At 36.9% G+C, this 12,842-nt stretch overlaps 1 protein-coding gene across 8 annotated transcripts in view; it reads right to left on the reverse strand.

Moving 5' to 3' along the window:
• MYO16 (myosin XVI) overlaps positions 1–12,842 on the reverse strand; it is a 359,429-nt gene that overhangs the window by 125,131 nt on the left and 221,456 nt on the right. For all 8 annotated transcript variants that reach the window (XM_014267408.3, XM_074535973.1, XM_074535972.1 and 5 more), the window contains one exon: positions 2,636–2,747. In XM_014267408.3, coding sequence (XP_014122883.2) covers positions 2,636–2,747 — 112 coding nt within the window. The remainder of the gene's footprint in view (positions 1–2,635; positions 2,748–12,842) is intronic.

The raw sequence follows: 12,842 nt of genomic DNA on the forward strand, positions 1-12,842 counted from the left end.
TAAAATAGAAGAAGTCATGCTAATATAGCATTCAAACTAGGGTGCTATACTCTGCTTCTTGGGATGTATCTCAGGCAAGATGAAGTGGCACACTGGCAGTGCACACTCATTGCTTGTAGGTTAACTCGTTCAGAACTGGCTTGGGGATTCCTGTGCAGCACTGAATGACAGTGGGCTGGGACAGCTTCTGATTGAGGTGATTTTGGTAAGGTCTCAGGTATATTTCACATTCCAGATTCTCAAACACTTTATCATTGTGTAAGATGCATGTTTCCTCACCATTAAAACAGAAGTTGGTTTTAATAAACACTACCATTCTTTGGAAGATAGCATTAATGGCTGCTAACGAATTTTTTAGTAGTTCTTCAAAAAGATTATCTACTCTGACATTAAATGTGGCTAGGCAGTCAAAGAATGATACACCCAGACCTCTCCCTGTACCTCAGAAGTAATGGGTAGAAATTTTAAGACTGTGTTTTATCTACATATTACCCTCCAACATTCAACACAGGAGATCAGCCTGCAGTACTTGAGAGTTTCTCACATTTCTTGTCCCCTAAATATTATTCTAATACTGCCTGAATACAGACCAGGTTTTAAAATGTTGACACTTTTCAGAGAGGTAACTTCTTTTTCAGAATTCTGAGTGAAATAAATTATAAGACTCAAAAGAATACTGTGTATGAAGCATTCTCAGACAGCTACTGCAGGCTTATAAGTCATGATTCATTTAGCATTCATTTATTTATTTATGGGCTGAACCTTATGGATTTCTGGGCCTCACAATGGGCCCCTCCCCGGGGGTTCCCCTGTCAAGGGAAACCCTCCTGGAGTGGTTTGGTGTCAGGAAAAGGAGAAGCACAGGACTTTTTCAGTCTTCAGCTTCTTGTTTATTGTTATCTTATTTAGAGTTTTGCACGCTGTCTATACCAGACTCTGTGTGCTGGAAGAGCACAGCAAAAATGGCTAATAGCCTATTGTTACAAGGTCTTTTAAGACTAAACTATCCAGTTAAAAACTGATACCTAGGTTGTTTTCCCTTCTAACCCAATAACTGATCCCTCGAAGACCGCAATGTGGACTTTTCTGTCCAATTACAGAACATCACCCAAACCATGAAGAGAAGGAAGAAGCAAGAAGAAGCAGCTCAGGACGATGCCCTATGTCCTCCATCTTGTTCCCACCTACAATATACTAAAGAATCCCAAAACCTAAATTTCTCACCCAAGTGACATACTACACTACTCTCTATAATCACACTTTTGTGGACTCCAGTTTATCTTGAAGTTTTGGAAGCTTTCTCCATGAATGAGGGTCAAAGTCAGTGTTTCTCTGGGGGTCAGAACCCCTCAGAGCAGAGAGAGATATATTTCCTGTGCCCTGGCTTTCCACAGAACGCCTTCCTCAACAGAACAGAAACATTCATGAAAGAGCAAGAGAGATCCAACAAACTGAACACTGGGCTTAATCCAGAAGTGTCTGTACGTTTTGTTATTGAAATCCACTAGTACAGATCCGCTAAAAGTAAGGAATAATATTGCTATATATAGCCATGTGTGTTCAATTTTGTACATGGCCTCATGAACATTCATGAAAACAAACCCTACTATTCCTTACATTGAAAGGTGACACTTTTTACTGCCTTAACATGGGAATGCCAAACAGCTCCATGATGTACCACTACCACCACAGAAGTCTACACTTCCCACCTAAAGAACAGCTTCAGCAGATTGACAAAATTTTTGCTGACAGCCCTTGATCCTTTTTTTTACAACTGCTGCCCGTCTGTCATTTTTGATGATGTTTTAACTTAGAGTTACATTAAATTTTGGTCCCCTTCTTTCTAATGATATGGTACAGGAGTAAGTTCTTACCTCCTTCTAAAACTACTGTTGCTTATGTATTTCTGTTGCAGAAGTGCTCCAGCTACAGTGTGCTTGGTAGCATCCATATTTGTAAGAAATATGGGGAGTTTGTCAAGCACTGCAGTATCCTGAAGGGATGCACAGTTTACATGAGTTCTTATATTCATCCTTCTACTTCTGATTTCCGTCACACTGCTCTCCTCTAGAACCTCTTGATTAATTTTCCAAATTATCGTCTTTAGTTTCATAGAATTAAAGACAAACTGCAGGCCTATCTTCTTGTTGCTTTTGGGGAATTAAGTCAGCTCTTTCAAGTTACCTGGCTCTAATTTTCTTTCCTAAATAGGTATTCTTTTCAGGTGCTGTTACCATATGTGTGTTTCATGAAATTAATAAGGATAGGAGATAATAAGGAAGAGAAAAAGATTTCTGTGGCTTTTATGAGGTGTCATATGGGATTTGATTGCTTCTTTTTATCTATGCAATTTAATTGTTCAGAGTATTGTACCTTGAAGCTGTTTTGTGAATCTTTAAAAACGAAAAAGATTTACATTGTTGGTTCTGTGTCTAATTAAAAGTGATTACAGTAATTTCCCTGGAGTAAACTACTGCTGTATTTGTTTCAATATCTTAACTAACAGGGAAAAAAAAAAAAGGACAGAAAGGTGCTTCTTCTAGCCACAAAATGCTATCCGTGAGAGTAACTTATAGCCTGCTTTCAATTTATATGATTATTTTAGCCACAAATAACATAAGCTCATGCAACTTACCAGGCTATTGAATCCCAGAGCACCTAGAGCTTGCTTTAGTATGGTTAATTTCTCCCTGTTTTGAGGGTTGGCTGCTAACATCATCTCTTCTAATGCAGTCTGGCTTAGATACCTGCACAGAGGAAAAACAGCATATCTGGTATTTACAAGGTGGTACATGATCAAACTTTTGAAGTTAAAGTCTAGCTTTACATTTCTAGCCAGAAGTTTATTGCAGATTTTTCTCAGCCTTTGGAGGGAGCAGTACCAACAGAATGTTGGTACAAACAGAATGTTCTGTATTTCTTTCTTAAAATTTTGCTTAAGACTCCCTCCAATCCCAGCTTTTGCCCTACATAGCAGCTGAAATTTCAAACTGGGTTTATACCACTGCCAGTTCAGCCATTCTTGCACTACCAGAGATTCCCCTTCAAAGGCAGATTTGAGGAGAACCTCTGATAGCTCTGACTGCTCTAAATTCCCCTCTTGCTGACGAGGGAATAGATCAGCCCTTAACTACCACGATGATCAATCCTTCCCCCAGCAGCTGCATGGGTGATAGGTGCACTCAACCTCTCTCAAAATGAAGCAGTGACCAAGTACACAGAGTGGTAACTGTACAGCCCTTAAGCTGTACTGCTTTGCACACTGCAAAGCAAAAGGAAATTTTATGTACCTACCCAAAAACAATGATTAGCAGAGAAAGAGACACTAGTGCAGCAGCTAACTCAGGAAAGGAGAAAATGTAAGCAACATAAAGAGTAATAACACAAAACAGATTAATCACAAACTGTAGCAAAACAGATTATTGAAAAGCGCAGCAATCTAGCCTTTACAACCATTCATTTTGATCCTTTTGAAGTAAGTCAATATTTTTAAAAGTATTCAGATATTTTTATAGAGCTGAAATCACTAAGAATGAGGTGTCTGAACATCTTACAGGATCTGACTTCTAATTACACAGTGCTGAGAATGTAAGAAATTTTCTTGTATTGTTTTCATTAAATTATCATAATCATCAAAATACACATTCATCACACAATCTGCAATCTTCACAAATGTCGCTTAAATAAACAAAAGAACTCTCCACACCTTTGGCCAAATAACAACATCACTACACCGACAAAGGTAGACAATTTACACACATTTCAGCCCTCACCCTCCACCACAATTACAACAAAAATTCCCCACAATTATTCTGCTCTCTACTGATGCTCAGTCTATGATCTGTCACTTAAATATGGGAAACAATACTGGTTTAGTTTTTTACAATTCTTGTTTACAATCATGTTCTCATACCACTATAGAGACAAAGTTTCAAAATAAACTCCTATTACCACAGAAGGTCTAGCAACACTCTAGTAGGGGTGGTAGTTCTTATAAGGATGCCCTTTTACATGAATGTGTGTAGGAAGAATTATTTAGTATTTGCACTTTTCCAACAAAGGAGGTTTAAATAGGACCCACAATGAAACATAAAAGGCATTTTGTGTGAATCTGTATCAGATTTATCAGTGTGGATTCCCCTTGCACTGATAATGGCATAATTTACCACAGCAGGTGGCCAGAAGAAGAATGATGGGGTTAAAAATGTGTGCCTGGGAGCATGAGTACCTTTTGCACCCACACGAGGCCTAACTCAGCAGTTATCTCAAGTATGAACAAGCCTCTCAACTCAGTGGATAAAGCTGGTGAGAACCATTAAGAACATGTGAGCATCCCTGCCAGAGCTCAGCACTGGCTCCTCAAGGTTACTAAACCATTAATTTTGTCAGACTGAGATAGGTACAAATGATAGCACAGCTGTCAAATCAACTAGAGCAGATGATACAAAGTATAGCCAGCTTTATGTTTTGTGGGGCTTTTTTCCTTTTTTTTTTCCCTGGAGTTTTTAACATTGCCTGTAGGTTCAAAGGGAGCCTAGAATACATCTAATACTGAATCTGGCATAGAACCTTGTGGTGTAAAGGTTACTCCACCAGAAAAAATTCCACTCTTCTGAACTGCTGCATGAGCTTATGCCAGTAACATGTTATGCATCATGAGCTGGTGGCACTTTTGCTCCATAATTAGGAGATTTACAGCAGCAGCCACTCTGCTGTCAAAATATTCTATTGTCGAATGTTGTAGGAGTTGGAAGCATATGGCCATTTCTGCAAAAAAAAGCCTCCTCCTCAATGGTTTTGTCCCTAAATAACTCTTTGTCTCTCCCTGTGCTGAGCAGGGAGTAGTCTTTCCTGTTCTGTGAAGAGAATACTCCACACTCCTTTTTAAGGCATCCCATTTAAGCAGCAATTTTCAGCACAGCTGAAGTGCTGGTGGGTGCCGCTGCTGCAGGAAGCTGTGTGAGCACTACAGCCCCTCTGCAAGCAGGCTGCAGCACAGCAAGGTGGTGCAGAACCCCCACTCCCCGAGAGGGAAGGGCTGAGCTGAAAGCACTCGTGCCAGCTCTTGCCTTCAGCACAGCAATGCTGATTCAGCAAGGGGCAAACTGGGAACCTGCCAAACCAGGTGCCATGGCTCCACAAACCATCCACAAACTGCAGCATCTGCTGGGACGTGCCTGCTGGAAGAGAATCTGACTTTCCCAGCTATACACATCCTGAAGACTTAATCAGCAGATGTGCTGGTGCTCTTGGAAAGGGATGCAGTTGGACATTTTCTAAGGTGCACTTCAATTTAGTTTCCCCAGTCTAAAAGCAATTAAATTATTTTATAACACTTTATGAGGCCCACTCATTTTTTCCAAATGATTTAAGGACTAATGAAATATGAAACATTGCTTTGAAGAGTTGCACATTTGACTGCTATACATTTATAATATAGAGTATACTCACATTAAGGACAGATTAATTGTATAGAGCACTTAGAACTGCTGATAGATATCATACAACCCTCACAAAATGTAAGAAATATACAGTGTAACATAATATATTGTAGCCATACAAGGACACATATTTTCCTAATTATTAAGTACGGTCTACCTCAAAACCAAGAAACATTTGGATAGAATCTTATTTTTCTTTTAAAACAGCTCCCTGGCAGCTCATTCTTTCCACCTTAAAGGTGTTGAGGACTAAAAGGGTTTGGGACATGATTTGTGTCAATATTACTATTGTAACTTATTTCTATTGCAGAACTAGAGTTCAGAACAAATCTTAAATTGTCCCCTCTTCTACAAAATTAAAGAAAGGGGAAAGAGACGTGTCACGGTGCAAAAGTCCTAATAATAATAAACATCCCTTGGTTGAAGACAAATCATTTTTCCATGAAATGTAAACTTTTTTCTAGGATGTGTATCTTTCCTCATATTTATACTGCATTTTTGTCTTTTGACATTTAAGTGGCCTGGGCAGAATGGCATTGCTGGTGATGAAGAGGAACTAAACTGCTTAACATTTATATTTTGAACCTACCATGGAGATTTAATTTATTATTTTTACTTAGATTTTTGTCTTTGTGAACTATACCTATGAAAACCCACGATAATATTTGAGTGTGTGTGCAATGTTCCTATAAGTTTCCAACAAAATAGTCTGTGTTCAAATGTAAACCAGATCTGGTGACTCCTGAGCTCTTTGTGGCTGATGATTTTAGTAAAACAGGTATTACTTCCATATAATCCAGAGCTAATAATATCTGATGCACACAGGCTGTGCACCAGTTTCAGGCTTAGTTCAGTTTTACTAGCCTTACTGTCATACCTCTGTGTGCAAATTCCTTCTGCAAATGCACAGGCAAATTAGTTTACTGAAGATTTAGAAAAAGATTCTCAGACTTTGGATGAAGTTGAGCCTCTTAACTGAAGATGGCTACTCAGACAAATGATATTTATATTTCTTGCAAAAGTCACAAACCAAAGAGTTTTTAGTGATTAATCCCTTTCTGCTGACTGTTCAACTATTTGTTTAAGTGATACCCCATGCTGACATTGGCATCAGACTAGTACTTTTACCAGACAGTATATCAGCACACAGGCAATTTTTAAAGACATGGTCAGTCATTTTCATTTAAAAGAGAAGAAACTCACTGATTCACAGAACTTTTCCTAAAGAAGATAAAATAATTGAATTGCAGTAGAGTCACTTTCAGAAAAGCACAATGCTATATCAAATAGACAATTTCTTGAGAAATATAAGGGACTATATAGCTTTCTTTCTGATTTTTTGTCTAACAGTTCTAATTTGCAGCACTGTAGCAATCTCATCTATTTTATTCTCTAAAAGAAAAAAAAAATACTATTTAGAAGAAAAAGTCAACGGTGGTAATTTTTTAGTATTTTTTAGTAAATTGTTTATCATAATATACAATTTTTGAACCATCATTAGAATGACACCATAGATCACATTTTCAGGTAGGAGAGTGACTAGTACAACCAAGAGTAAAAAAAAAGTATTTAGTGTGACATTCAATTCTTCAACATTATTGACTCACATAGTTCCATAGTTACCTTATCTGTTTACCTTATCATTCTCATTATAATGGTCACACATCATCATAATTATTCAACTCACATATTTGGTAGTCATATCTCAAATATGAAGAAGAAATATGTATGTCAGCCTACCTGAACAATACTGAACTTTTGTGACATAAGCATATTTCAAAATTTCCTACATAATCCAAGCAGTTAAAAACTTTGTTCAAGTAATTAATCCTCTGCTTAGTTGATTGAACAAATAATGAGACTAAAGCTACAACTAGCTAAGACAAGCAAAGATTAAAATGAAAAGTTTTGACTATCAGTTTGCCACTGACAGAAATTCAGCAAAATAATACCTGATTTACATTAATTTATTTTCTTTTGAACTGTGACCCAAAATCATTTAGTAGCAAAGTGATCTGCCTCATTCAACATAAACAATTCAAGTAATTTCTGTTTATTCTTCGAGCTACTACATGTATATAAAATCTGTGAAAAGACAAAAAATAAATCTGATCATAAACTTTGATATTTCACTAACAAAGTAAAACTTTACCAAAACATGATCCTAACCACTTTGCATTTGTAGAATCTGACACCTGAAATGTTCACGTATTCTATAAGAGTAGCCATTTTAAGCCATGCACAATATTACATATTGCTCTGCAGGATACAGAAATAGCTACTTCATTGCAGTGGTCCCAGTCATATCTGACAGGGAAACCCTCTGAAAGAGATTCCTAGGCTGCAATCAGTTCCCAGAAATTCCCTTTTGTCTGGACTGTAAGAATTGATTTTCAACTGAACCGTGGATTTGCCAGATGGACACTGCTTTTCTGAGGATTTCCTGAAGTAAATACATCTTTTAGTGAATAATTAAAATAACTCTTGGTAGGATTATATCATTAAGTGACTCTAAGGCACTGTAAAATTTTAGGATAAAGCCCTACAATTTAAAAAGGAGGGTTGGAGTTTTTTTTTAAGCTAGCATCCAGCTGCTTCCCACTTGACTCCTCCTGATGGAGGATGAGCGCTGACACACCTCAATTTTGTTCTACAGCTTTCTGGGCTCTGCCAGGTTTGATATAAAGGAAACAGTACAAAATCAGTACAAAACATCTTGAAACTTTATTACAGACAATAATGAAAGTAAATGCTGCTTGTGGTAATAAGGATTTCACCAACCACAGTCAAGATCTGTAGTAAAAAAACCCCTCAGGTTACAGGCAAAAAGCTTCGTTTTCTTATTGTTTATACTCAGAACAATCTGATTAGATTAGAAACAGAGAACATATCTTCAGTACCAAAAAAACACCAGAAAAACAACACAACCAAAACCAAACATCCAAAACCTCACAGAAAAGCAAGGGGGTCAATAAGGGTATCCTGTTCTATTGGTCAGAAAAAGTGACAGAGATCAGATGAAAGCACATTTTGTCCAGGAATTAGGCGAAACAGAAATGAGTATTAAAAAGATGCAATTCAACAGCAAACAATTATAGAATAAGACAAAAGGATAACTGAAAGGACAAATTCAAGGCAGGTAAAGCTGATTAGGCAGTGGATTATCAGAACAGCATCTAATATAAACTAAATGAGAGTCAACTATGCCTTGATAATGCAAAAAATTATTCATCATATACAACAGCCTTATTTGCATAGGCCAACATAGGAGTCATAAAATACCTAGCATGGTTAAAGCTTGAACTGGACTACTCTGTGTGATCTGGGGCTTCCCATTTCAGAAAAATCAGCATCAGATAAGTGAAAATCCAGGGGAAAGCAGCAGCAAAAATGTATCAGAAAATAGACTTAGGAGCAAAACAGTAAATATCACCTACAGAAGACAGAGAAAGATATTGGAAAGACAAAAAATTCCCAGTCTGGAAGAACATACCGGGAAATTTTCAAGATTCGTCAAAACTCTGAACAATCTGATCTGATCTGCCAGTTGGTCCTGCTTGGAGCAGCAGTACAGTAGAGACCCCCTGAATTATTAGTACCAAAATGAATTATTCTGTGATCCTATGAAAGAAATTAAATTTATTTCTCAGATAAGTTGGGATCTCCTGTTTTGGTTTATTTGGTGTTTGTTGTTTTTTTTTAAAATCTCATTTAATACCAGTAATTTTGGCCCCAGAATGGTGCACATCAAAGATGCAAAGATAGGTCTTTAATTGTTGCAGACATTACCTTGACCTTTAAACAGTCCCTAAAATGCAAAATTTCACTAGAGGTGTTAGAGACATAAGATATCTGAGAATGAGTAAAATTTGAACAGAAATTTACACTGTTCAATATCTTAAGTGATGAGAATGTTCTAAAACCAGATCAGTCTTAAACACCAGACTCCTACCAAGCGATGAGTAAAAAAGGAAGATAATATTTCTGCTCTTCTGCTCAGGTCAGCAACTCTTTCCACTAGTCTAGCTAGTAGTTAAAAAAAGCACTGCATTATTATTTTATGAGGAGGAAAATTTCTTGTGATCTTGAAAACAAATGTTTTGACACCAACTTCTAAATCATCTTTCTTTTTTACAATTTTAGAAAATTCAAATTCTATAGAATTTTACCTCAAATTTCAAGAAAAAATGATACGCCAAATTTATCATCAGGAAATTTCCAGACAATTTAATTACCTTTTATGAGCTAGAAACCAAATAAAACCTCTTTTAAGATTTTTTTTTAATACCTTCAATATACCTGGATTTTTTTTTTTTTTTTTAAGAATGGGGGCACAGGACCAAACTCTTGGAATTGATGAAAATATTCAATGCAAGCTGGATTAAAACAATTGTCAGGACACATGCTATGACCACCACATCTCCAAGCAAATACAACTTAGCTTGATTTTGTATCTAGACAGTAAATGGTTTGTACCTTCCATGTGAAATTATTTATTAATAGGGCTACCTGCATAGCTGAACAAGAATCCTTTCTTGCACATAATCACTCAGGAAGGATGAGATCCTTATTCTACTGGGCTCCTGAGTAAAGGTGTACAGTAAATGAACACAAACTTACTTTATTTAGACTTTAGTTCTTATGCTTTTTTTACTTATGAAGTGAAAAAAAGATAGGGCTGGAAGTCAGAACAGAAACTTTGCTTATTCCAAATCCTGAGGTGGAAAATCACAAGTTTCAAGATCTGGGAATGATAGAATCATGGTCCTGATAAGAACAGGGAACATGGATGTGAACCTAGATGAAACTGCTCTGGCTCACAAATCAGTTGTATTTTCTTTCTTTTGTGCTCCTGAGGCAATAGATTTTCAAAGGACCACTCTGTTTGCACAGTAGATCCTGTCTTGATACAAAGGCTTGGACCTTTGTATACCAGATCTCTGGAGGCCTTTTTTAAACCAAGAGCAAAGGAAAATATTACTTTTCTCTGTTTATATTCCTTTAGTTGGTTAAAGAAAAAAAAATAAATGCATGAGAGAAGCTGAATGTCACAATCTATTCTTTTTTGAGACACTTGGCCAAGTGGTTTCTGTGAGGAATTGAATTCTATGGTGTGCTTTCTTCTGCTGATCCACTTGCCTGCATGCCATTTCTCTGCTATTAGTAGGATACCTCTATAACTAACCCAGAGAGAAAGAGAATAGTATCAACTCCTACTCTAGCACAATTGAACACAAAATACAGTATATTTTGTTTGCTAAAAGGAGTTTAAAAATATTGCGTAAATAATTTACATGGAAGGGGCAAAGAATAAATACTTAAGATAAACTACTCACTAAACACAGGACTCTGTATCAATACTTAATTAGGTAGTGCAAGCCTCTGCAGATCATGCTGTGAATCAGATTTTCTGGATTTTGTTTATAAAGTCCTTATTTCTTTTACAAAGATGACATACAAATAAAAGCCTTGATATTCTTTCGCCAATTAAAATATTAAAAATATTTTTAAATATATAAAATATTAAAAAAAAGAAAAATTTTAAAACTGAGATTCGGATACTTAATATCTAGTTATCCAACCCGGAAGGTTTTTGTTTCAACTTTTAGGACAAAAACTCCATGTTGTTTTTTTTGGGGTTTTTTTTTTTTCTGTTGTTGTTTGTTTTGTTTTTTGGTTTGTTTTTGTTTGTTTGTTTGTTTTTTAATATATCATGCCGTAAGCCTATGGACACCTGTCATGCAATAGTTCTCCAAAACCATTATGTGCTGTCCAGTTAAAGAAATTTAGAAGAGGTGATTGAAACCAGGCACTTTCAAAACGTCACCTTCATCCTGGATATGATTTCCTGCATATATCTCCCCTCACACAGAGGTGGTCCAAACTCTTTCTCATCATGATGATAAGCAGGATATGGAACTGACTTGTCACTTGCTGTGCATGAGCCTCTCCATCAGTCAGCTTTATAGGCAGCTGCTGGGAAATACCGTGCCCATAGCTCAGAGATGAGCACATCAGTCAGATGGAATGGATTCAGAAATACCTACTGGAAACATTAATTTTCTTTGAATGCTGTGAAGGCTTTTCTTACAGCTTGACCTTAACTAAAATGTGTCATTAAAAAGCACACACAAGTGTGCTCTCAGTGCCAGCTTCTATAAAATGCTGCATTGGTTGTTCCAAAAACAGACACAGACCATGCCCATCATGGCATCATATATAGTGTTTTTAGGCAACTGGAAAAACAAGAAGTTGGTTTCTCTTCTTGCCAGGTTTACAAGTACTATGAAATAGAATAATGAATTACTTCACCACTGTGTATTGTCTCGATTCAGCAAAACACTTCTGCCTAACTAACTTCAAACACGTGCTTTGTCCCACTGATTTTAGTTCAATCCTAGTATCAGAATAAACATAAATAACTGGAGGTTATAGGTGAACACCCTCTGTTCAGCTTTGTTTCACTGAGAAAGAAGGAAATGCAGACTGAGCTGTGTGAGTCTGAAGGAAATAAGCAGTACTGGCAGCCTAGACTCTAAGCTGTCCCAAGCATAGCTTACATAATTATTAGACCTTAATATTACATCATCTTACACTTATTTCTACTCTATGTGATGGAGATTCCAAAGAGACACAAACATTCTTGAACTGTAACTGTATGACCTAGGCATAGTGCAGAAAACACGATATTTTATTTAGCTCAGATGAACCTGCCCCAACACAACCATGGCACTTTTTGCTCATCATCATCTGGGGAGTTTCTGATACACTTCACAATGAGCCACACAGACTTATCTTTCAGCTCTACTTGTCGTTATATAAAGTCTAAACCAGAGCATTGTTACAAAATCTTCATTAGCTGATGCTTTGTTGCTTGAAAACTCCCAAGAGAGCCAATGGCACAGGAGGATGGAGCAGCATTTCATAATCAGGTTCCAGCTCCAACACAATCGATATGCGTGTTGTGGGTGTCATTTAATGTGACATTGTATTCAGCAGCATGGATTAACAAGCTAAATCCCTTCCTTCCCCTTATTAGTGCTGCCCGATGAACCATGCACTTGCACAATCATGTGAAAGGCATATGGCTTTTTCCTTTGCAGTCCCCATTCCTCCTTCCCATCCAGTTCAGGGTAGTAGCCCTGATTAAGCACAATGGTCATCAGTAAAAAATCAACATTAGCAGATCAGTAAATTTTTACTTTAGCTTCATGTAGAAATCATAACATCTCAGATACGGGTTCGTTACAGAAAAAATATGAGCATTCAAAAACCAGTTTTCTTACAACTAGGTCAGTTTACTGCTCTCATGTTAAATATTTGTAAAGCATTTCTCTGAAATACTTTAAATTATTGTAAGAGTTTAGCTATTCCTGTGACTACTTACTAAATCCCAAGATG

Source organism: Zonotrichia albicollis, chromosome 2 (assembly GCF_047830755.1).
Source record: "Zonotrichia albicollis isolate bZonAlb1 chromosome 2, bZonAlb1.hap1, whole genome shotgun sequence".
NCBI lineage: Eukaryota > Metazoa > Chordata > Aves > Passeriformes > Passerellidae > Zonotrichia > Zonotrichia albicollis.